General features: G+C 49.4%; 1 protein-coding gene across 3 annotated transcripts; it reads right to left on the bottom strand.

Moving 5' to 3' along the window:
• Positions 1-403: 403 nt before the first annotated feature.
• On the bottom strand, positions 404-23,540 carry Dpp3 (dipeptidyl peptidase 3). 3 transcript variants are annotated; one of them, XM_020164730.2, is made up of 18 exons: positions 23,434-23,540; positions 22,011-22,285; positions 20,323-20,412; positions 19,615-19,752; positions 19,034-19,108; positions 18,366-18,459; positions 14,756-14,886; positions 14,523-14,653; positions 14,394-14,452; positions 13,321-13,515; positions 13,078-13,190; positions 12,646-12,738; positions 11,289-11,351; positions 11,082-11,206; positions 10,872-10,992; positions 9,290-9,469; positions 3,616-3,778; positions 404-971 (listed from the first exon to the last, which is right to left on the bottom strand). In XM_020164730.2, the coding sequence occupies exons 1-18, from the start codon at positions 23,483-23,485 to the stop codon at positions 820-822; spliced, it is 2,250 nt and encodes a 749-aa protein (XP_020020319.1). In that variant the 5' UTR covers positions 23,486-23,540; the 3' UTR covers positions 404-819. The 3 variants fall into 3 exon arrangements, with proteins under 3 accessions (XP_020020319.1, XP_020020320.1, XP_073905741.1); XM_020164731.2 differs by having other exon boundaries at positions 23,429-23,487; XM_074049640.1 differs by lacking the exon at positions 23,434-23,540 and adding an exon at positions 22,919-22,943.
• Positions 23,541-24,366: the final 826 nt, after the last annotated feature.

The raw sequence follows: 24,366 nt of genomic DNA, 5'->3' as shown, positions 1-24,366 counted from the left end.
TTCTAGGTCGCGGACAGGGTTCTCTGGCTTCGAGGCTTTGAGAGGGGCCCCGCTAACATCTAAGCAAACTCTTGGTCTTCATGGTTAACCGGGTTGAAAATGGACGTATCCTTTCTGGCTGCCTGTGATCCGAGATGCAAAACACTAGGATTAAGGGGCAATGTGGAGGACCTTGGCTGAAATAGACTGTTTCTAGTTTTGAGGATCCTGAAATATTTTTTAATGCAAGAAATGCCAGAAAGAAGGGCTACAAAAATTGTGCTGTGACTGTGCATCCTCATTTAGAGATAATGTCAAAATTCTGTTGTGGACCAGTGGCCAAAAGTGACCACCCGCTCCCTCCCCAGGCTTTGATACAACTGTCCTCCAGAGAGCAAAGCAGGAATCACACACACTGTAAGGATGGTGGTTGTTTTAGATATTTATTTTTCTGGTTATAAAAGAAATACATGAAGAGCACTGGATTTGGTGAGAATGTTTTAAACCCTGGCTCTGTCACATACTACCTGTGGGATCTAGACCAGTCAATTCTCAGAACTGCCACTTTGTCACGTGGGAAATCAGACTAGGAGCCCTATCATGTTCACTCCATAGATGGCAGCGTAGAACAAGTAACACAGGGGGAAGCACTTGGTAAACTGGAAAGTGCTGGCAATGGAAGGGGTTAGTGTCACCACCCTCTGCTGAGGTAGCACCAAAGTCCGAGCTCCCACCCCTCCCTTGGCCCCTAATTACACACAATGCAGGGCTCTAGCAGCCCTGGTTTGATGCAAGGGGAAGGGACCATGCAGATCTTCTCTAGTCAGGTTAGATGGGGCCTCACTGGGGCTCCCCCCAGAAGCGGGCATCTGCTTTCGCTAGCCTGGTAAGGACCTCCTCCAACTCAGGCCCATCCTCTGGGAAGCGCTCACAGAAGGACTGGATGAGGCCAGCAGCCGAGGCCTCATACTCGAGGAGCTGCACTTCTGAGCCTGAGAAGAGGAAACGAGAAAAAACAGAAGTAGGGAAAGATGTAAATAGGAGAGCATAATCATAACAACATAGGCACAGGAGCTCGTACTGAGCTCTTGCGCAAAAGCCTGGGCTCAATGTTAATTATCTAATTTAGCTCTTATAACACCACTGTGAGGAAGGAAATATTATAGGGAGAGTATTAAATGAATTATTACCTGCATTTCTCCCTTTTTTAAGATTTATACCAATGCTGGGTATGGTGGCTCATACCTATAATCATTGCTGCTCAGAGACGAGATCAGGAGGACTGAAATCTGAAGCCAGTCCAGGCAAAGACCATCTTAATAAGCCAGCCATGCTGGCACACATCTATGATCCACCTAGGTAGGAGGCTGTAGGTAGGAGGATTTCTACGGAGGCAGACCCTGGGCAAAAATTTGAGACCCTATCTGAAAAATAATTTAAACAGGGATGGCAGTGGGGCTCAAGTTGTAGAGTGCCTGCTTTCAAGCATCAGTCCCTGAATTGAAACTCTCCAGTACTGAAAAAAAAAAAAAAAGATTTACACTAAGCAGGGTGTGGTAGAGCAGGCCTGTAATCCCAGCATTCAGGAGGCTAAGGCAGGAGGATCCTGAATTCCAGGTCAGCCTGGGTTACATAGTAAAACCCAGTCAAAAAAAAAAAAAAAAAACAACAAAAAACCCAAGCCCCCAAATTAGCAACAAAAAAGATTTACACCAGATGCTAGTCCTTGGTCTCCTGGAGCTTACAGTTCAAAAATTGTTTCATCTCTGTCTACACTATGAGCAACTTTCCCAACCTCTCTAAGCCTCAGTTTCTTCATCTATAAAGTGGGGGTGAGCACAGAATCCCATCTATCAGGAGCTGTGGTGATTACATGCATTGGTTGGGTGCCCCACAAAGGCCAGCCACATCCAGTAGCAGCATCTCTGAACCCTTTACCCACCTGTTAAGTGGACCTGTTCTGGGGTCCCAAGTACTCATGGGAAAGTGTTCCCCTCTGACGCACTCAGCTGCTCTGCCTTCTTACTGCAGTGGCACCAAGTGGGGAACAATAGTTAAGAGCACATGCTTGGGCTTAGGTGCCTAGGTTTATGTCCTGACTCTGCCCTCAAGTGGCTGTGTGACCTCAGACAAAAACACACAGCCCTTCTGTGTGTCTGTTTCAGTTTCCACCTGAAACCTGGGAGAAATAAACATTTCTCATTGAGTTGTTGGGAGTTAATCCATGAAAAGTTTTTATGCCTGGCACCTGGAAGACCTCAAAAGTTAGCCCTTATCCTCACCACCACCACTACCTTTGTTGTTTTTTGTTTGTTAACCCTGTGGTACTGGTGGTGGAACCCAGTGCTTCTTACATGCTAGGCAAACCTCTACCACTTAGCCAATCCCAGGTTACCACTACTACAAGCTGAAAATCCAACCTGTTCTTCAGCTCTAGTTTTGGTGGGACTGAGGTTTGAACTCAGGGCTTCGTGCTTGCAAAGCAGATACTCTACTGCTTGAGTCACACCTCCAGTTCATTTTGCTCTGATTATTTTGCCCAGGCTGGCCTCAAACCACGATCCTCCTAATCTCAGCCTCTCACATAACTGGAATTACAGGAGTGAGCCTGGCAGTTCAGGTCTAGTTTAACCATCTCTTCCTTCATAGACACTCCCCAGGTTTTCTGAAGACAAATGGGATCTTTCGTTTGAGTGCTCAGTGCACTGTTAGTATATTTTTGGGCACTCATTAATGCTTCCCTTGTATAATTATTAGCTCCATGTCCTATCATTTAATGAGCCCTAAACTGCTTAAGGGGAAGGCTCAGGTCCCATTCACCTCTCCAGCCCTCAATGGCTCCCACCAGAATGGACATAGCAAAGCAATGGTTGTCCATGGGGCCAGCATGGCTTGTCCATTCACTCATTTGACAACATGGAGCAGTTGCCCCCATTCTAGGGGCCTGGGTATGCAGTCCCTGCTGCCATCGAAATGAGACAGATAAGTAAATGGTCAAGCATGATGGATGCACCAAGAAAATCAGCTGAAAGATAGATGCTGAAGGGGTCACTTTGTGCTAAGAGGTTAGGGCAGCTGAGACGGTGCCATTTAATAAGGGTCTGAGTGACAAGAAGGACCAGACAGGCATAGATCTGGGGGACAATCGTGCCAAGCAGAGGGAACAGTGTGTACAAAGGCTGGAGGAATGGAGTGGGTTCAATGTGTTGGAGAAATGGAAGGAACACTAGGAACAAGCGCCACACAAACAGGATCAGGGCATTTGGAAATGGAATTGTCAATTGAGAAGACAGAAGGATGATGGAGCTGATCTCCACCCTGGATACTGCCAAGTCAGATTCTCCCTTGGTTCTGTTTGGCCCGCATGGCCCCAGCTCATTGCCTGACCTGACCTGGTGTGGGGGTGCACAAGATTCTCCAGTTCCTGGCCTGGTTGCCCACACACCCCTTCTCTGCCTGCTTTCCTCAGACCTTCTGTTGCTGTTTGACAATTAGCATGACCTTGTGTGTGTGTGTGTGGTGGGAGATGCCAAGGTGCAGGCTGAGGTTTGGCAGGTGAAGGACCACGGCAGGGAGGGAACAGGAGAGGAAATTTTGTGCTAATTAAAGGCTGAGTGGCCCATCAAAGTGCATTACCTTCAAGGCGAGTGTTGGGTTGAACGATGAGCTTCCGAGATTCCTTGCGCAGTAGCACTGTGTCCCTGAGGGTGAGGAAGCGCTCGGGAGGCGCGTCAGTGACTGCTGCATACCCCTCATACAGGGCCCGCCCTGCGACCACATCCCCTGTGGACTTGAGCACCTGTAGGAAGGAAGGAAGGAAGGAGTAAGCGTCTACTCCCCTTGCATCCACAAGACTCTGCCAGGGGCCAGGGCTGATGTTGCCCAGCCCTGGACAGTCTGTGCTATGGTTTGTCTCCTCCAAGGCTCACGGGTTAAAATGTAATGACTTAATAACCATGTGAGAATGTAGGTTTCCTTCCCTCCAAGTCACCATCTTAGAAGAGAAGCACATCGCTTACCAGACACTGAACCTGCCAATGCCAGGGCCTCCCAAACTGTGAGAAATGCATCTCTTGTCCTTTTTTTTTTTTTTGGCTTTTGTACTGGGGTTTGAACTTAGGGACTCATGCTTTCTTAGAAGGTGCTCTACCACTTGAGCCACTCCACCAGCCCTTTTTTGTGTTCGTAGCTACAAGTAAAGATTACAGATGCAAGACACTGGTACCCGTTTTTTTGTTTTGTTTTGTTTGTGCTGCTAGGGATCAACCTCAGGGCCTTGTCATGCTAGGCAAATATTCAACCACTGATTCTGTACCCCCAAAGACCCACCCCTTTAAAAATAGCACACAACATAGATAGTATATATATCATACAAGATAATGAGATAGACAACCAGACACTTACCAATCCACATAAGTTAGTTCACCTGCCCCCATTTGCAGCTTCCCCATCTGAACAAACCACTGTTTTTAATTCTATGCTTATGCTTATGATTACCTTTGTAAATTTTATTTTAAATCACCTTTTTTTTTGCAGTACTGGGGCTTGAACTCAAGGCCTATATCTTGAGCCTCTCCACCAGCCCTTATTTTGTGATTGTTTTTTTCAAGATAGGGTCTCACAAACTATTTGCTCAGGCTGGCTTCAAACTGTAATCCTCCTGATCTCTGCCTCCTGAATAGCTAGGATTAGAGGTGTGAGCCACTGGCACTGCCTGGCTAAATCACCTATTTTTTTTTTTTTTTTTTTTTGCCTCTTATTGAACTATATATATTTGCCCTTTCTGTTTAAATTATGTTTGAGATTCAGCTGTATTAACACATACAGCTATATAGTTCTTCTCACTGCTGTATCATAGTCCACTCAAAAACACATGACTTAATCTCTTCTATTGTTGATGTGTAATCTGTGCTTTTCTCAAGTGAGTGTATATGCAGTGCTGGATTGAATGAACACAGAGCCTCCTGCATGCTAAGCATGTGATCTATCACTGAGCTACATCCCCAGCCCTAATTTGTGCATTTTGCAGCTGCAAATATCCTCATATGTCTCTTCATGAACAGATGCAAGTTTTTCCAGAACTCGCAGGTCTGTGTTACATGAATGCACAACTTGGAGAGATGATGCCAACAGTGTGTGATCTACTTACTGGATGAGCTTATTTCACTTAGCATAAATCCTCAAGCTTCATCCATGTTGTTGTATGTTGAATAAGGCAGAATTTTCTACCTTTTCAAGGTCAAATAATATTCCATTGTATGGACATACCACATTGTCTTTATTTACTCATCCACTGATGGATATTTAAGTTGTCTCCACATCTTGGCTGTTGTGAATAATGCTATAATGAACATGGGAGTGCAAATATCTTTCTTTGAAACCTTGACTTCAATTCTTTTAGATAACTACCCAGAAGTGAGATTGCTGGATCTCATGGTAGTTCCAGTTTTAATTGCTACTATCTCATGGTAGTTCCAGTTTTAATCTTCTAAGGAAACTTCACACTGTTTTGCATGACGGCTATACCATCTTACAGTCCCTCCAACAGTGTTCACGGGTTCCAATCACTCCATGTCCTCATCACCACTCGTTATCTTTTGTTTTCCGATGATAACCATCCTAACATGTATGAGGTGATCAGACATTGTGGTTGATTTGCATTTCTCTGATGGTTAGTGATGTTGAGTGTCTTTTTAAATACTTGTTGGTCATTGGTATACCTTGGATGGAGAAGTGTCTATTCATGTCCATTGCCTGTTTTTACATCAGGTTTTTCTTTTTCCTTTCTTTTTTTTTTTTCACTATTAAGTTATTGGTCTTATACTTTTTCCACCTTGCTTGTCTTCTTTTAGATTTAGTTTTGGAATTATACTCTCTATTTTGATTATTTTAGTGTTTGCCCTAGAAATTATGGCCTGTACACTTAGTAAAGTCTGATAAGAATATATTTATCCTTCTCCCAAATTATAAAAGGACCCTACAGTATCCACTCCAATTCCATGACTTATATGCTGCTGTGATCCAGTATTCAAGCCTCTTTTTCAACCCCACAAATGGAACATTTTTATTGCTGGATGAAGTTCGTACTGTACATTTATCCTCACATCTACCATTTCTATCACTATTTCTTTTGCTTTATTGAAACTTCTCTCCAGAGCTATGTTTTTTTCCTCAATTATATCCTGTAGAAGTTTTGCTACTGAGGGCACGTTAATGGTAAACTGTTTTTGTTTGTCTAAAAATTGTCTTTAACTCACTTTATTTTTTCAGGGCTCACTTTATCAAACCCAGGGCCTCACACATGCTAGGCAAGCACTCTAACATTGGGTCGCCACACCCCCAGTTTACGCATTGCTATGCTTTTAGTCTTATTTTAGACAGGGTCTTGCTAGAGCCCAGACTGGCCTTGAACTTGCAATCTTCTGCCTCAGCCTCCTGAGTGCTGGGGCTACAGGTGTGCACCACCACGCCCAGCTTTCCACACTTTTTTTTTTTTTTAATTTTGGTGGGACTAGGGTGTGAGTTCACTCCAAACTTGCAAAGCAGGCAGTCTACTGAGCCACACCTCCAGTCCATTTTATTACAGCTATTTTGGAGATGGGGGGGGGGTCTCAGGAACTACTTGCTCCGGCTGGTCTCGAACCATGATCCTCCTGATCTCAGCCTCACAAGGAACTAGAATTACAGGCATGAGCCAACACCTGGCTCCTGAACATTTTTGATATAGTTGGTTGAATTCATGGATCTGTATGTGGACCCAGAAGACTTACTGTAGGTAAAGAGAGTGGGGAGGACCCCAGCAAACTAGAAAGCCCCTGCCCTGTTCAAATGCACAGTGGCTTCCCAGTCACGTGGGAACTGAGCGTACTGTTGCTAGGTTTTCCAAGAAGTCAGAAATACAGATTTGTACCTAGTTTTAATAATAAAAGGTGGTCCAAAAAGGAGGCTGTGTTGGGGACCCCTGGCTGTCCTGCTTGCCATCCCACTGCCATGCTCTGAACTGCCACTGGGTGCTGATACAAATCATCACACCAAAGGTGATCCCACATCCCAGGTCTCCAGTAAAGCTCATGCTGCAGAGGCTGAAAGTTATGCTGCACGGTTCCATCTGTACAGAGACCCAGCTGGCTCAGTCTCTAGAAGGGCCTTCCAGAAAGCTCTGTGCTAGCAGGGCGCCGGTGGCTCACACCTGTAATCCTAGCTAATCAGGAGGCTCACAGTTCAAAGCCAGCCAGAGCAAATAGCTCGAGAAACTCTATCTTGATAAAATGCATCACAAAAAAGTGCTGGTGGAGTAGCTCAAGGTGTAGCCCCTGAGTTCAAACCCCAGTACTGCAAAAATAAATAAATAAATAAAAATAGGAGTTGACAGATTCGATTCTTCCCCTTAATGATTTGGGGTTGTTTTTCTTCTCCTTCATCACCTTGTAGCTAGCCTTCTGGTTTGTTATTTTTAATGAACTATTTTGGAAAAACATTAGATTTATAGAAAGGTTGTGGGTTGGCAGCATGGTTCAAGAGTGCCTACCTAGCAAGCATGAGGTCCTGAGTTCAAACACCAGTACCACCAAAATAAAACCACCCAAGTTTAAACTAGAAAAGTTGCAAAGACAGTGCAGTGAGTTCCTGTATGCCTCTAGCTGTTTCCAGTAGTTATTGCTTACAGAACTGGTCCCTCACTATGAGCTAAACTCTACTCAGTTCAGGCTTCGTAGTTTTTCACTAAATGTGCTTTTCCTATTCCGGGACCCATTCAAAACATTACATTGTATTTTGGATCTAGTGATTTTTAATTGATTTCTTGTTGTTGTTGTTGTTTTTGTGGTGCTGGGGCTCAAACCCCAGTGCTTAGTAGTAAGTACTTTACTGCTGAATTATCCCCCAGCTCCTAAATTTTAATCTTATTTTACAAACATACATCTTTTGCAGTACTGGGGTTTGAATTCAAAGCCTCACACTTGCTAGGTAGGTGCTCTACCACCTGAGCCACGCCCTCCATCCTTTTGCTTTAGTTTGTTTTTTAGATAGGGTCTCATTTTGCCCAGGTTGGCCTTGAACAATCCTCCTGATCTCTGCCCCCAAAGTAGCAGGGATTAAGGTGTGCACCACCACACATGGCCCACAAACATGTATGTTTTCTGGAAAAATGCCTTAAATCCTTTTTGGAAACAGGTAGGAATAAAATCACAAAGCAATATTGTGATTCATGATTTTAAAAATCATAAACTTATGATTTGTGATATGTCACTTAATTTGTGAATTGCTGAAAGAACCAACAGGACCCTGTTGTTGTGGAAGGTAGAGCAAAGAGAGAGCAGCTCCTCACTGGTCCTCGAACTCTTTTGAGTGTAGGTCCCCAGAGGCCCTGATTCACGAGGCAGGGACAGGGCCAGGAATCTGTACTACCAGCCTGTTCCTGGGTGGTGCTGATGTCAGCAGCCCTGGAGCCACATGTGTGTGGCTCACTGTACCCTATCCATGTTGTTTCATTTAATCTTTGTTAAGCAGGGTGGGTGGAACCCAGACAGGAAAAGCAGAGGCCAGAGAGGCAGGATATGCTGCCCCAGTAACCCAGCTGACTTGCTGTGGGTAAAGTCTCCTCACTCTAAACTACCCCCTGTGGGAGGAGCCAGGGTCCCCTAGCCACAGTTTGTCCCTCAACCCACCAGACTCATTTAGGTCCTAATCCTGGCAAAGGTGCTTGCTGTTTCTTCTGCTTTCAGATCTCCTCAGAGGTGGCTCTTTCTTGGCAAATTCCACTTCAAATGACACTTCCTCCAAGAAGCCCTCCCTGATCTGCAGCAAGGGTGGCCCTTTCTTTCTTTTTTTTTTTTAATGGTACTGGGGTTTGAACTTAGGGCCTATACCTTGAGCCACTTCACCAGCCTTTTTTTGTGAAGGGTTTTTTTGAGATAGGGTCTTGCAGAACTATTTGCTTGGGCTGGCTTCGAACCACAATCCTCCAGATCTCTGCCTCCTGAGTAGCTAGGATTATGGCGTGAGCCACCAGCACCTGACTAGGGTGGTCCTTTCTTTCCTCTCTAATCTTCCCTTCACATCCTGCAGTTTTACCGCCATTACAGCTCTTGCCATGATCTGAGGCACCTTGTTCACTTACTGTTTACCTGTTCATTATCTGCTTTCCCTCCTATCACATGACAAACTGTTTACAGCATAGTCTCAGTTTCTGGCACATAGGAACACTGGCTATAAAGACTTTCTGAATGCTCAAAGGAACTGACCAGGAGGCTATGAGGGTGGGGGACTGGGCAGAGGCTGGGGATATTTGAAGCAAGAACCCCTCACTTACCTGGAGTTTCCGCAGGAACTGCTCCAGGGCTGGCCTGCCCACTGACCGGATCTTGCTTCGGTCCAGGCGGACCCGGGCATCTGGGCGCCCATCAGAGCCTGTGGTAGGAGTGACGGTCACAAGTCCCTCACCAGCCTCTAGCAATACTCTCAGGATCACAAACCGCGCCTGCATGTGGGCCTGCGGAGCGAGAGGGAAGAGGGTCACTTTTAGCCAACAGGTAGGTGCTCAGTCCAAGGCCTGCGTCCTCATGTCCATTAGCAGTCAATTAGCACCCCCAGTACAACTTCTATTCCTGAGGTCCACTGACACCAACACCTGAGGACTTTCTCTTCCCCAACTTTGTGCTTAACAGTAGAACCAAGTAGACATCATCACCCTCATTTTACAGATGATAAAACAGAGCCCAGAGAAGTACAGTGACTTGTTCAGGGTCACACAGCTGCAAAAGAAGAGCTAGAACTCAGTCCTAAGTTTCCAGACAGTAAAATACATATTTTCATGTGTATGTGTATTTCTATCTCTCTTTTTTTTGGTGTCAGGTCTTGTTGCTATGTTGCTCAGGCTGGCCCTGAACTCCTAAGCTTAAGCAAACTTCCTGTCTCAGCCCCCTCAGTAGCTGAGACTACAGTTGTTCACCACGATGCTTGGCTTTAAAATGTGTATTCTCACCAAGTGTGATGGCATACTCTAATCCTCGCTACTCAGGAGAGGGAGGTAGGAAGATCGCAATCCAAGGCCAGCCAGGGCAAAAGTACGAGACCCTATCTAAAACACAAACTAAAGCAAAAAGGGCCGGGGTACCAGGCGCTAGTGGCTCAAGCCTATAATCCTAGCTACTCAGGAGGCAGAGATTAGGAGGATCGTGGTTCAAAGCCAGCCCGGGCAAATAGTTCTGCAAGACCCTATCTCAAAAAAACATCACAAAAAAAAGGCTGGTAGAGTGGCTCAAGGTGTAGGCCTGGAGTTCAAGCCCTAGTGCTGAAAAAAAAAAGGGCCGGGGGTGTGGCTCAAGTGGTAGAGTGACTACCTAGCAAGCACAAGGCCCTGAGTTCAAACCCCAGTGCCGCACACACACACAAGTATTCGTTTGATGATGTAACATTGCTTCCTCATCTTACGTCCAAACTGAGTGGTCCAACGGCACTGGAGGTGGCTCTGTGGAGATGAATCCTAGCTCTGCCTGAGCAGCCAAGCTAAGCAGTCCCTTTGTGTCTCAATTTCCTCATCTCTAAAATGAGGAGACTCAGAGTGCCTCCCTCCTGGGGCAGGAACGGGGAGCAAACTGCTCAGTTGTATGAGGTGCCAAGTGCTGTGTCCGGCACACAGTCAGTCAGCTCTTAGTTGTGGCAGTAAAACGTCTCACCTGATTCACCCTGAGAGGTGGCCGGGAGAGATAATTGCTCCCATTTCACAGAGAGGGACACAGGCTCACAGCAGATGCTCCAGCAACAATGGAGTTCAGGATTAAACCCAGTTCATCTGCCTTAGGGGTACAGTTGACCCATCCCTGAACCCAAAATCCTGATCTTGGCCATACAGCAGGCTCCCTCCCTGGTCCCCACAGCTCCACCAGCCCTACCTGTCGCCAGTTAGAGGCCTCTGGGGTGTAGAACTCCAGAGCCAGCAGCCCAGCCCGAACCATGTTGAGCCAGTTCACGTAGATCACGTCTTCTGCATTGTCCCCCTCAAAGCCAAAGATCCTATTGGGATGGGGAAAAGTCACAGGTGGTCTTGCCCTCCAGCATCCGCTCCCCCACCTGCTGGGACCCCTCTAGCCCACTGCTCCTACTCCAGCACTTGGGGATTGAGGCAGAGGTAGAGGCCCACGCTCTCTGCCCGGCACTCTTCGTAGCTGGAGGCGATGGTGCTGAACTTGCTGTCCCAGGTCTCTCCACTCCGGTACCAGCTCTGAATCTGGGGGTAGGGGAGACTCAGGAGTCAGGACTGGCCTATGACCTCCATCTTGGCTCCCGGGCTCCAGGGAGGCTGTGCTTACCTGCTCCCCCGTCTCTGGGTTGATCACTGCCTCATGGTCAAAGTTGAACACTCCTTTCTCATCCTGCAGGAGAAAGGCCACAGACGTGGGGCCAGCAAGGGAAAGGTGCCCCAGCTGGTCCAGGCCTTCAGTCCCAAAGTCCCTGGGCCCCAGGAATGGCTCAGAAAGGTGAGCCAAGGAGTAGCAAGTAGACTGCAGGAGCAGCACACCCACTGTCACACTGATGCCTGCAAACCTCAGAGTTCTGGGACATTGGCCACCTCCACAGAGACCTGAGTGTGAAGAAACTAGCCACCAGGCCCCCTGTACAGAGAGGGAAACTGCGAACCAGACAGGAGGGTCCGCCTAATGTTGTGTGAAGACTCAGAGTCAGGATCTCCAGCTCTAGTTAAAGATGCCCCAGTGGTTGGGCCACAGGGCCTGGCTGCTTCTCCCTATTTTGCAGATGGGGACACTGAGGCTCAGAGACAAAGAACTCCAAACAGAATAAGGACATATAATCTCTGTGTCTCTTAACACTAACTCCCATTTGCGAAAGGTCTACTGTGTGCCCAGGCCTACTAGCCACTTCACTTTTATTCTCACAACAGCCCATGTGGGATGGGGTCAGGAACCTCATTGTACAGATGGGCCAACTGAGGTTAAATGAGGGGAACCAACTTATCCAGTGCCTTGTCCAGGCTTTCTCTAGGCCATGGCCTCATCACCTGCCTTCTTCAGCCTCCTTGTTTTCCTAGGCCCAATTCTGACCCTTCCTCATCCAGAGAAGCAGCACTGTCCCTGGGCATAAGCTCAACCCAGAACCCCTCTCTCTGATGGTCCTCACCCTCCCCTGGTCAGTTCATCTGTGTGGCTCCATGTTGAGGACCCATAAACTTCCTTAGCCTGCTGAGGAAGTTCTTCCTTTCCTGCATTCCCCAAGTGGGTGTCAAGGGCTCCAGCCACTGTGGCTGCCTAGGAAGAAGGGGTGGTATGGAGAGACATGGTTCCTGCAACAACTGGAAAGGTATAGGCTCCAGGGAACAAGCAGTGCTGCAGCCTCAGGACAGGGATTGTCCAGAGACAATCTATTCCTGGTCTCTGTCCCAGGGGCTGCCGAGGGTGGGCTTCCTTGGCTGGAGGTCAGCAAATCCTCCTAGTCTAGAGGCTATCAGCTGAATTGTCATGGAGGCCCCTCCCTCACCATCTACCCACTCATCTGAGCATCTGGGGCCTCTTGGGGGTGGGCAAGACAGGGTCTTCCCTGCTTAGGGGGCGATTTTCCCCACCTGACCCAGCAGCTTCACCCTGGGTAGGACGGGTCATAGGTAAGAGGACCTGAGAAGGCCCCCGCTGGCCTGGGCATCCACCTTCTCACCTGTGCAAAGAGCTTGCCGCTGCCATGGCCCAGCAGTTCATGTAGCCCCACCTGTACTTCAAAGGAGGGCCCCTTCCAACGTATGTACAGGTCCTGCAAAACAAGCAGGGACACTACTGTCTACTATCCCACCGTGGCCATCCTGCCCACCAGCCTCCCTGCCCAGGCTGAGGTCTGTATGGGGCATGTGGTCGGTGGAGGCCAAGTGTGTTTTGCCCCATTAGGCCCATCTCCCTAAAACAACAATCAGGAGGGAGAAACTGACTGCCTCCACTGGATGCACATGAGGAAACCGGGGCTTACAGTGCACAGTCACATGGCAGAAAGTGGCCAGGCCACTATGTTCTCACCACAGCACTCAGCTGTCTGCGTTCCTGGACCTGCTGAGGCCAGGCGAGGCCCAGCCCCCCCACTCAGGCTGCCAATGCCCACCTTATCCTCCTCCTCCAGGAACGTGAGCTTCTCCCGCTGTGTGGCATTGGCCAAAGCCAGCACATTCCCTAGTGACACGTTCTTAAAGCCTTCTGTCTGCCTCAGGTCATCATCTGGAGAAGAGAGCCAAGAGGGGATCAGAAAGAAAGGCAAAGTCAAGAGTCACAGATAGGAGAAGCATGTGGGAGGGTGACTCGTGCAGGATTGTTTGTGGCCAAGGTGTGGGATACCCAGGAAGCTCACAGTTGGGGATGTTGATGCCAGCAGGGATGCCGGAGCCAGCGAAGGTGAGGACATCGAGGGAGGTGAAGTCAGGAGTGAGGAACTTGTCCTTTTCGAAAGCCGGTGGCCAGGGCAGCTCCTTCAGCAGCTGTTCGGCACTTGCTACCAGCCGCTCGAACTTTGCACTCATGGCCTTGTTCACCATGGCCACGAAGCCTGCAGGAGAGAAGGAGCTGTGGTTTGGCAGGGTCTTGGGGTCCTACCCCATCTACCCAACCCCTCCATTATCATGTGTGTATTGAATTTTACTGTATGCAGTGGCCCTGTGCTGGCTGCTGGGGACAGCAGGGATCCAGGCTGGATCCTACTGGAAAACAGGTCCCAGGCAGGAAAGCTGTACATGTGTGAACTCGTCTTCCCCTGGGCCTAGATCTGTTGGCTCCATCTGAGCCTCTGGTGTACTGCTAGCACTTTCTGCCCTCCTCCCAGGCTAATCCCTAGTTTGGTGGCTGGATGCTCAGCCTCTCTGCCCAGGGTCAAAGGATGAGGATTGGCAGAGACAAGTCTCAATCCTCAGGCAAAATGTCCTGCTTTGCATAGGTGGATCCCATGGGGGTGTGGGGATGGGGGATGAGCAGTCTGCCACCAGCCTGGGATGACAGCTGCTGAATCAGTACTCCCAGCTACTGAGTACAGCACTGCACATGTGATCTCACTGATGCTCAGAGGTCAGGTTACTTGGCCAAAGTTCACAGAGCCAGTGGTGGACAAAGTCAGGCTCAGAATGCATGGCTCTCTGCCAGGAGTCTGTGCCCTGACCAGACGCCAGGTACAGAACAACTAAGTGACTCAGAGCCAGGTAGCTGGGCTCAGCCACCTCCAGCCAGTAAAAATCGTACAGGCTGATATTGTCTAGGTGAATCAACACAGGTAAACTTGGTACCACAGTGCTCAGGATGTGTAAATAGTGCTTATTTTCCATGGCTGTTGTTATTACTGCCACAGGGGAGGGAAGAACCTCCCAGGGGACACCTGGGAGCCTGAACTTGAACCTGGGGATTTCAACTCAACCTCCCTCACCCACCAGAAGTTACCTTCAAACTCTCCTCGGGATCCAAAGGGGTCTCGGTAGCTCTCAATGAAGCCAATGTAACTGGGGGAGAGAAGGACAGAGATGGAGGAGAGTGGGCAGGAGGGGTGGGGTGTAAAGGCTGGTGCCTCACCTCTCCACAATGGGGCCTTTGTCCTGGATCCAGAAGCGGGAGCCCCTCTTGTGGGCTTCGATGGAGCCCTGGGTGAAGCTTTCTATGTATTGCGCCAGCATCTGCTCCTGGTGGTGGTTGGCTGCATACGCCTGGGATAAGCAGGGCTAGGTCAGCCTTGGGCCACCCTCCCACTTCCGAGCCCTTTTTGCTGCCCCGAGGGACCCTGAGTGGACGCCACTCGCCAGTCCTACCTTGGCCTTCTCCAGGTGCTCTACTGCCTTCTGGAGGATGGGGGCATAGTCTCCCCGGGTGACCTGGAAATGCCTTCCCTGGAATTCATACTTCTTCAGCTTGGAAGTCATTTCCAAGCCCTCAGCAGGGTCTGAGGAAAGAGGAGTAACTCAGGGAAAAGCCAGGAGAGACACCTCAGCAGTCTTTTCTCCATTCTTACTCTAAGATCTCTGTTGGCTCCCCATTGCCAACAGAAATTAGCATAAACTCTCATCTTTAAAAAACAGCCAGGTATTGGGAGGGCGCCAGGGGGCAGGAGGTGGATCAAACAAAAATGTATACACAGATGAGTAAATGTAAAAATGATGAAATTTTAAAAAAAAACGATTTTTTAAAGGAATTTTTAAAAAGACCAAGAAAACAAAAACAAATAAATAAAAATAAAAAACAGCAAGGTGCAGTGACTCATGCCTGTAAATCCTTGCTGCTGGGGAAGTAGAGACTGGGAGGATCTTGGTTTGAGGCCAGCTTGGGCAAAAAGTTTGAGAGACCCCATCTCAGTCAATAAAAGCTAGACATGATATTGTTGCACCTGGCATCCCAGCTAGGTGGGAAGTATAAATCAGAGGATTGCAGTCTAGGCCAGCCAGAGCACAAACGCCAAGACCCTGTTTGAAAAAAGCACAGCAAAAAGGGCTCAAGTGGTAGAGCGCCTGACTAGCAAACACAAGGTCTTGAGTTCAAATCCCATACTGCAAAAATAAATCAATAAATGAAAATGAATTATGCATCACATGTGATGGTCAAAGTAGCTCATTTAAGCCTCACACCAACTCTGGAGGGAGAGGAAAATTATTATCCCCATTTTATAGCTGGGAAAACTATAGCACCAAGAGGTTAAGTAAGTTTTCTAAAGTCACTTGGACAGTGACATTAACAAGTAGCAGAGCAGGGATTCAAACCCAATGTGGCAGATTATATCAAAAAAGAGCTATGCTGTGCATGGTGGGACACACCTGTAATCCCAGCACTCAGGAGGCTCAGGCAGATGATCTTCAGACCAGCCTGAGCTACAAAACAAGACCCTCTCTCAAAAAATAACAAATAAAATAACAAAAAATTAAGAGTCACATCCTCAAAGCAATCACAATGGTCCTTATGAGGAAACTACAGCTTGAGTGGGAAATAGTGATAACAGTGATGACAGAAGAAACTGACATGAAGCCAAGGAATGTAGATATCTTCCAGACGCTAGAAGAGATAAGGAAGCACCCCTGGAAAGCTCCAGAAGGAACACAGTCCTGCAAACACCTTGATTTAAGACTGTGGACTTCCACAATTGTCAAAGAAATAAATGTATGTTTTGTGCCACTAAATTTGTGGCAGTCAGACAAAAATGGGAAACTACACACTTATATTCTGCTTGCTGTTACATCAATAAAAGATATAGTCATCCCCCCTTATCTGTGGATGATACAAGATCCCCAGTGGATGCCTGAAACCAGGGAGAGTATGAAACCAGATACTATGCTTTCTCCAGTGCACACCTATGATGAGGTCAAACTTGTTAGATTAGGCACAGTAAGATTGCCAACAGCTAACAACAAGATAGAGCAGTTATAACACACTGCATCTGGAGTTACTTGAAACTTATGAGTGGTTTGAGCCAAGCATTAGTGACTCACACCTGTAATTCCTAGCTACTTGGGAAGCTCAGATCAGGAAGATTGTGGTTCCAGGCCAGTCAGGGCAAATAGTTTGCAAGACCCCATCTCCAAAATAACTAGAGTAAAATGAACTGGAGGTGTGGTTCAAGCAGAGAAACACCTGCTGTGCAAGCGTGAAGCCCTGAGTTCAAACCCCAGTCCCACCAACAGAAGAACTTATGAGTGGTTTATTTCTGGAATTTTTCCACTCACTATTTTTGGACCATGGTTGGCAAGTGAAGCCATGGAACTTAGAAACCATGGGTAAGAGGGACCTATTGGACTTCTGGGCTAGGTAATAATCTTTCAAAAGGTTATTCAAAAGGTTAAAGTACCAGCAGTACTTCCTCTCTCACTGGGCTCTCCCGTGCTGTGATTTCTCTCATTGTGATGCAGATCTATGTCCCCTCCTCTTAAAGCTGGGCAGGCTTGTGACTATGGCAGAAATGACACCAAGTGGCTGCCCAGGCTGGGTCATAAAAGAGTGACACAGCTTCTGCCTGGTTCTCCTGGATACTCACTCCTAGAGCCCACCCATGGTGAACTGTATGAAGATGCTACATGAGGTGTCTTGTGGACAACTGGGCTGAGGTCGCAGCCTGTGGCTAGTGTCTACATGTAAGCCTCCAGCTGATTCCATCCCTAGTTGTCCAGTCTTCCCAGCCAAGGCCCCAGACGTTGTCAGCCAGAGACCAGTTGTTCCTACTATGTATTACATTCAACTTCTGACACAGGGAGCCCGTGAGCATGAAAAGGTAGTTTTGCATCCTTAAATTTGGGGGATGTTTGTTATACAGCCACAGGTGACCAATATACTCAGGCAGCCTGGCTCCAGACCCACATTGGTTTTTTGATTTGTTTTGTTTTATTTATTTATTTATCTATTTTTGTAGTGCTGGGGATGGGACCTTGCACGTGCTAGGCAAGCATTCTATCACTAAGCCACACTCCCAACCCCAGAGCCACTGTGCATCCTGTACATCCTGTATCTGTGCCATAAGCACAGGTCCAGCTTCCATTCAGCATTCCAATGTGATCCCCTCCTATTCTCTGGACCCTCATCCTTTGCCCTAGTCAAATCAGACGGTGCTGGTCCCTAAGTGTCCCCAGCACCCTGCTATGGCTTGTGCTGCTCCCCCTACCTGGAGCGCAGTTCACCATACAGCCAAATACCTGAGTATCTACCAAGCACTAGGTATACAGAGACACAGTCACTCCTCCCGGGGGTTTGTAGTCAGTGGGGGAAACAGGAAACTAATTGAGAAATTATTAGGTAAGCTGATGGGAAGAAAGGGGGCAGCACAGCCTCTGCTAGGGGAAGAAGAGGAAGGTCCTGGTAAAGGTAGAATGCCTGCCTGAGAAATGAGGAGGAGGTGACTGGGTGAACATAGAGGGACTGGAAGGTGTTCTGGGCTGGAAGAGGGAAGTAGGCTGTGAAAGGTCTTGGGGGTGGGGGGGGACTGGAAGCCTCAGAACATGGCTAAAGCACAGAGTCTAGGAGTAGGACTAGGAGGCAGGGCTGGAATGAGTGCAGATGGGTAAAGAAGGGACAGTAAAGGTCCTCACAGGGGCTTAGATGTTTCCATCCCCACTGTGTCTATCTGCCCTCACCTCACAACAGAATGCCCCGCCCCCCTCCGCTACCACCTCCAGTCTAGATGGTTTGGGAGGGACTGACCTCATCCCCTGACTCCAGTGTAGGTCTGAGACCAGGTAGAGCCAATCAGAGACCTGTCCTTTGCCCACTTGCAAGGACTGGTTCACAGGTAATAAAGGATCCCAAATAAAGACCAGACCCATCCCAAGCTGTATACAGGAACGACTGGGAGAGGAGGACCCTCTTTCTGCTGGAGTGGCCAGGCTGGTGGCCTGAGCCAGCCAAGTCTGGACATGGAATGGAGGGTGTAGAAGGGCCTGAGCGCACCTGTGCTGAGCACGGATGCCAGCCGCACCTCATAGCAGGGTTTCCCTTCCTTGTTGACCTCCTTGAAGAGCCGTGTGTTGTAGGCACTGAGGTTCTGGAAAAGATCAGGGCAGGGTATGCGGAACAGTTAGGTCCACAGTGGAGAGAGTGGTCATCTCAAGAAAGGATGGCAGGGAGGCAATGCAGGCCAGGACCTTCTAGGGACCTTCCTGAGCCAGATGGGAGATGGAGCAGAAGAGCCAGGGCACTGCTGTGTTGCATACACTGAGCTCAGTGCCAGGCACCACATGACCTCAGCTAACCCAGGGCCATACCAGGTGGACACAGAAACTGGTCACACAGCTTGGGAGCCACTGAGCAACACGGCTCCAGAGCCCCAGCTGGGAAGTGCCACTCTCATGTTCTGCTTCCTCCTGCTCTGAGGCTCTTAGGCCCTACAATCTGCATGGGCAGGGGCAGCTCTAACCTGGCACAGCTGTGATATCCATGTGCCAACTTCCAAACTAGAGCAGCTGACCTCATAGACAAAGATTCCCCAAGTCCTTCCCACCTCAAGGACCCAAGATGCCCATGTCTCTGGGCTCAGGCTGGGACCCAAAAACAGGTGCCAGTGGTGAGGGGGATCAGGAGTCCCATCAAATAACCACCCTGAGTCCCAACCCCCAAACCTGGGAGTCCAGAAAGTCTTGGGCCAGTTTGGCATCTTCCATGGTACAATTCCCAGAGAAATAGGTGGTGACTCCCTGTTGGGGAAGAGAGGGGAGGTGAGAAAGAGGAGTTGGCAAGGTCAGGGGCCCCAGCAGGGTTCTGATAGCTTCTTTTCCAGGCTCTCTGTGTCTTTTTCCGACATCCTCCATCTCCTTCCACGGGAAAAAGTTGTAAACCAATGAAACAAACATGCTCATTTCAGGCTTCTCCTCCCCCCAGGCCAACCCTAAAGCAGACCAAGCAGCGACAGAGGCAGGAAGCCTGGGAGCCCTCCTTCCCCATTGTACCCTCCTTGGCACCCTCCCTCTCCCAGCTTTTCTCTCCTTTGTTCCTGTGCACAGCATCCTGGGAGGTGAGATCTGGAAGGGTATTCAGAAAGCATTCCATTGGCCTGCTTCCCACTTTACAGATGGCAAAACTGAGCATCTTTGCCTTGAGAATGGGAAGCACAACCAACTGCCCCCCAGCAGTTGCCCTGCCCTCTAGACCAGGAGCCTCCAAGGATATATCTTTCATTCCCCCAAGCATCTGGGGGCCTCACCTCCTTCCCTAGCCCGAGGTGTCGAAGTCTTGGTTCCAGAGAGAACATAAGCTCCCCGCAGATCTGCCAGAGGCCCCTGACTTCTTCTGGCTGCTGCTGGGCGGCCTTACTCCCAAAAATCACACATTCCAACTTCTCCTGCAGGGGAAGGGAAGCCATTGGTCTGGCCATGCGCCTCCCAAACCTGCCCTCCAGAGCATTCCTCCATTCCCAAGCTCTTGTCCTCCAGTCTAAGACCTGCTTGTATGGCCTGGGAATTAGTAGAACAGACAGGGTCTAAAAAGGTAGGCTCTCAGACCACCATAGACCTTGGTGAACCTGAAGCTGCATTTCAACATCACCAAGTGGCTCCTGGAAGCATTAAGGTCTGAGAAGCCTGGGTGTATGAGCAACATGTACCCTAGCCAGGCTCAGGCCCCATGGTCCCTGGGAGAGATCCCCTGGGCCCAGGCTTCCCCTGTTCCTAGTGATGACCAATGGGCTCTGTCCTTGCAGTCACCTCCTGCTCTTGCTTGACCAGATCAACAGGGTCTGCAAAAGCTGTGTTCTTCCTTATATAAAGTCAGCAGTGACTGCCGAGACTAGGTGACACAAAGTGTGGCCAGGGCCAATATTCTGCTCAGCTCCTATGATTCCAGCTAGGGCTCCTTCTGCTGTATTTTCCAGGCCCGCCAGTACCCCACCTTCCCCAATCCTCCCTCAGCTCACCTTGGGCAAGTTAGGAACAAACTTGGTGTCGCCAAAGGACTTGTAGTTGCCCATGTTGGAGTAGACCCCTGCAGCATAGACAAGGAATGCCTGTGGGGGGGGGAAAGCAGCATCAGAGACCCAGGAAGCACAGTCCCTCACCCTCACCCCCACTCCACCTGGGACCAAAACACCTGGGTAGAACCAGTATGGGGAAGGCTGGGAAATCAAGGGCTGGACCCAGATCCTGGGAGACCCTAGCCTGGCCCAACTTACCTTCACAGACCAGTTTTTACACCCCTGTGGTGTAGCCCAACTGGTCTCAGCAGTTCAGAGACACACCCAGGTGCTCAACCACCTTTGCTCCCTCTACCCCCAACACCCTCTCTGCCACCTGTGGCCTGTATGTCCTTTTTAAAGTCACTTCCTTCTCTGAGAAGCCAATCCTCAACCCCAAGCCTGTCAGGCAGCTCTTGAGAAGCATCGAATAAAGCCAGGAAGGCCTCAATCATCTATCTATGCTATAGCATTTGCTAACCTCAAACTTAATCTCACTTCCTTTTTGGAAGACACGGTAGGGGAAGAGGAATCTCCCTTCCCCAGGTCCAGTGGCAGGGATATGAGCTGGCTCAGCCATTTAGGGATCAACTTCACTGGCTACAAGGCTGAGCACATGGCTCAAGCTAGCCACTATCACTAGGCTGGAGCCCCTGGAGCTCCTCTACTGCAGTGGGGAAAAAGCAAAGCTGAGAGATGAAACTGCAACTTGAGCCCCTGAATCCAGCCATGACTGAAGCTTCCTCTAGCCCTGGACTTTGCAATTATGTTAGCAATAATCCTCTTTCACTTAAGCCAGTTTAAGATGGTCTCTCAGACTGGAGGTGTGGCTTAAGCCACCTGCTTTGCAAACATGAAGCCCTGAGTTCAAATTCCAGTCCCACTAAAAACAGAATAAAAGCAACAAAAACAAAAACAAACAGAAAAGATGGTTTTTTTCTACTTGCAAACAAAAGAGGTCAACCTAGGCTATGCAGCAAGACCGGGTCCTTTCTTTTGGGGATGGTACTGGTGTTTGAACTCAGGGCCTCACGCTTGCTAGCCAAACACTCTAACATCTGAGCTATTTCTCTACCCCTTTTTGCTTTAGTTACTTTTCAGATACGGTCTCATGCTTTTTGTCTAGGCTGGTCTCAGACATTTATCCTACCCATGCTTCTCATGTAGCTGGTATTACAAGCAGGTGCCTCCACAGCATGTGGCATGAGGTTCTGTCTTAAAAAAAAAAAAAAAAACCAAAACCAAAACCAAAAAAGCCCACAAACAAACAAAACCAGGGCGATAGGCAGAACAGCCTACCCAAGACCATACAATGCAGAAATGGATTACTGATCCAGAACTCAGACCTGATTTCTATCCTGGACTCCTTCCTCTTCCTTCTCTCAAGATGCACTGCTACTTCCTTAGTTACAATCAGAGAAGTCACATGTACCTTGACATAGGCAACTATTCTACGTGGGTCCCCACAACACTAAGAGGCACAGACACCCATAAGCATATTCTACAAATGAGGAGGCTGATGCTCTAGGAGGGGAGGCCTCCTGAGTAAGTAACCTTTGGTTTCATTCAAGAAAGAGACCTGTGCCCCTGCATCCTAGTCCTTCACACCTAGAAGCCACTCAGTAAATGAGGACTGGCCTGGGACAACTGACCTGATACTCCTCCTCTGTAAGACCCTCAGCCAGGGCATGTTGGCGCAGTTGGTCTGGGTCCTGGGCACGGAAGAGGCGGCTGAGCAGGGCGTAGATGTAGGGGGCTTCAGGGGAGGTCTGTAGCAGCACAGCAAGGCCTCCGTACCAGGCAGCCCTAGACAGGTGGTGGGCATAGAGGCGCTCCGTAGGTGACAGCAGGTGGAAGGCCTCACGGCAGTCCAGGCTACACACACCAATGTCATTGGGCAGGATGTACTGGGTGTCCGCCATGGGCCCTGTAGGGAACCATCACTGTCATCACAGCCATCATGGAGCACACACCAAATGTGTACCTGCTCTGAACTCTCAGAAGGTCACCTCCTCCTCTCAAAAGCCCAGGAGGAAGGGAATACTGTGGAACCCATTCACCAGATAGACTGAGACTCAGGTGACTCACTCAAGAAGGTTACAAAACACATTAGTGGGCCTTATTTGGCCTGTGGCCCCGCAACTTTAAAGTCTGAGTTCAACTATGTTGAATTACAGCTGGGGGAAACTGAGGCCTGGAGCCTTGCCTAATCACACAAAGGAGGGGTCAGCAGCACAGACCCATGGCTGCTGTCTGTTTCCGGACTCCCACCCCAAACCCCTCCCTGTCTCCCTTCCTCTTCTCTGACCTCCTAGCCTCCATTGTTCAGAATTGAAGCTTCAGTACCCCACCAACCATTATTCACAAGGGTAGAAGCCAGGTTTCTGGCTAGATGCCCCAGGGTTCCTATTCTGACTGTTTCAGATGTCTAAAAATCAAGCCAATTGCCTCACTTTTCTGCACCTGTTTCCTCCTCTGTAAAAAGAATATGCCCATAACGCTAGTCTCAACAGGTGGGTATGCAAATTAAATGAGGTAACCCTGGATAGGATGTACCTACATCGGTAATGATTTTCCTTATTCTTTTTTCCTCTCTCACGGCTCCCCGCATCTGTCCTGTTCTCATCCCTCTCTGTTTCTTCTTCAGCTCTCTATTCTCCTGCCTTCTCCTTATTTTAGCCTAGGAAACCAAAGAAGTTCACAGCCCATTTTACACCTAGAGAAATTGAGACTCGGCCAAGGCAAGCAACTTTCCAAAGATCTCACAGCCGGGTTGGGACCCGGGGGGTCTCCCAAACCACGGGATTCTCCACGCCCTGACCCCTAACTGGGAATGAGTTTCCAGCTTCCCTACACTCCCAATGCTCCGCCCCAACAGCGCGATCTCCCCAGGTTCTGAAACGGGTGTTAACTCTTGGCTGCCCAGAACGCTTCTTGGCCGCCGGAGCCGTGAAGGATTTGGAAAGCGTACTAGAGGGTGGGTAAAAAGGGAATGATCTTTCGTTCGGTCCAGCCTCGCTCTGGTCCCCTGAGGGTGACATACTGTGTCCCCGAAACCCGGGCGCCGTACCTCACCTGCAGCAGCTGCTCGCTTCGCAAACTCACTTCCTGCTTCCGGCTCCCCCATTCATTGGGGTTCCACAAACTCCGCCCTCAGCGACCAATTGTCTGGTCCCAGGGCTCGATGGGCGGCGGCTCCAGCCAATAGGCGCGCTGAGGCGAGCACCTCCTGCACCCTCTGCTGCCCACCCCCGGGCGCTACGCAGGGCGCGCGGCTGGGCCCCAGTGGCCTTGGCGTTTTGTCCGTAGGCCATGGTCACGCGGGGGCGACGAACCTAGGTGCTCCGCGTGACCGCGGCCTGACCGTCTAGGCAGACGGGGCTGACAAGGCACCAGGGACCTCCACGCGCACACAGCTCGGACCCCCCTTTCTTTGGGCTTCTGCTCCAGAATCCCCGGACCTGTTTGCAGGTGTGAACCTGTATAATGGGAGTACTGTGGCTCCCCTTTCCCGATTAGATTTGGGATCTGGGATGGAGACTTCCCGGCGCAGGGAATCAAGGGGGCTCAGGGGCGCAGAATAACGCTCCCGGGGGCTTCACTGCGCCCACTGACTGCCATGGGACCTGTGGACAATCGCTAAACATTTCAGAGCCTCAGTTTTCTCTACGCACAAGCAAGATCAGGAGGGGCTGGCGGTTTCTGGTGCTTTCTGCGACTCCGAAAGGCCCCCAGGGGCAGAGGCGAGCTTGAAGTCCACTCATGACACGGGACGACACGGCAGGTGGAAGTGCTTAGGGTTGGACAGAATGGGGAGCAGCATCGCCAGAGGCTTAGGCGGACCCACGTTGCCTAAGGTCTAATCAGGTTTTTGTCACCTTCTGGCTGTGTGACCTTATGGGGGTCACTTTATTTCTCCAAATCTGGGTTTGATCAGTTGGAAAACTGGGCTAATAATGGACAGTGTAGGCTTCAGAGACTGTTAACTGGGCAGTGCTGCCCCCTAGG

Source organism: Castor canadensis, chromosome 1, assembly GCF_047511655.1.
Source record: "Castor canadensis chromosome 1, mCasCan1.hap1v2, whole genome shotgun sequence".
Classification (NCBI taxonomy): Eukaryota; Metazoa; Chordata; class Mammalia; order Rodentia; family Castoridae; genus Castor; species Castor canadensis.
Note: the sequence above shows the minus strand (reverse complement) of the source record. Positions and strands in the feature narration are given on the sequence as shown.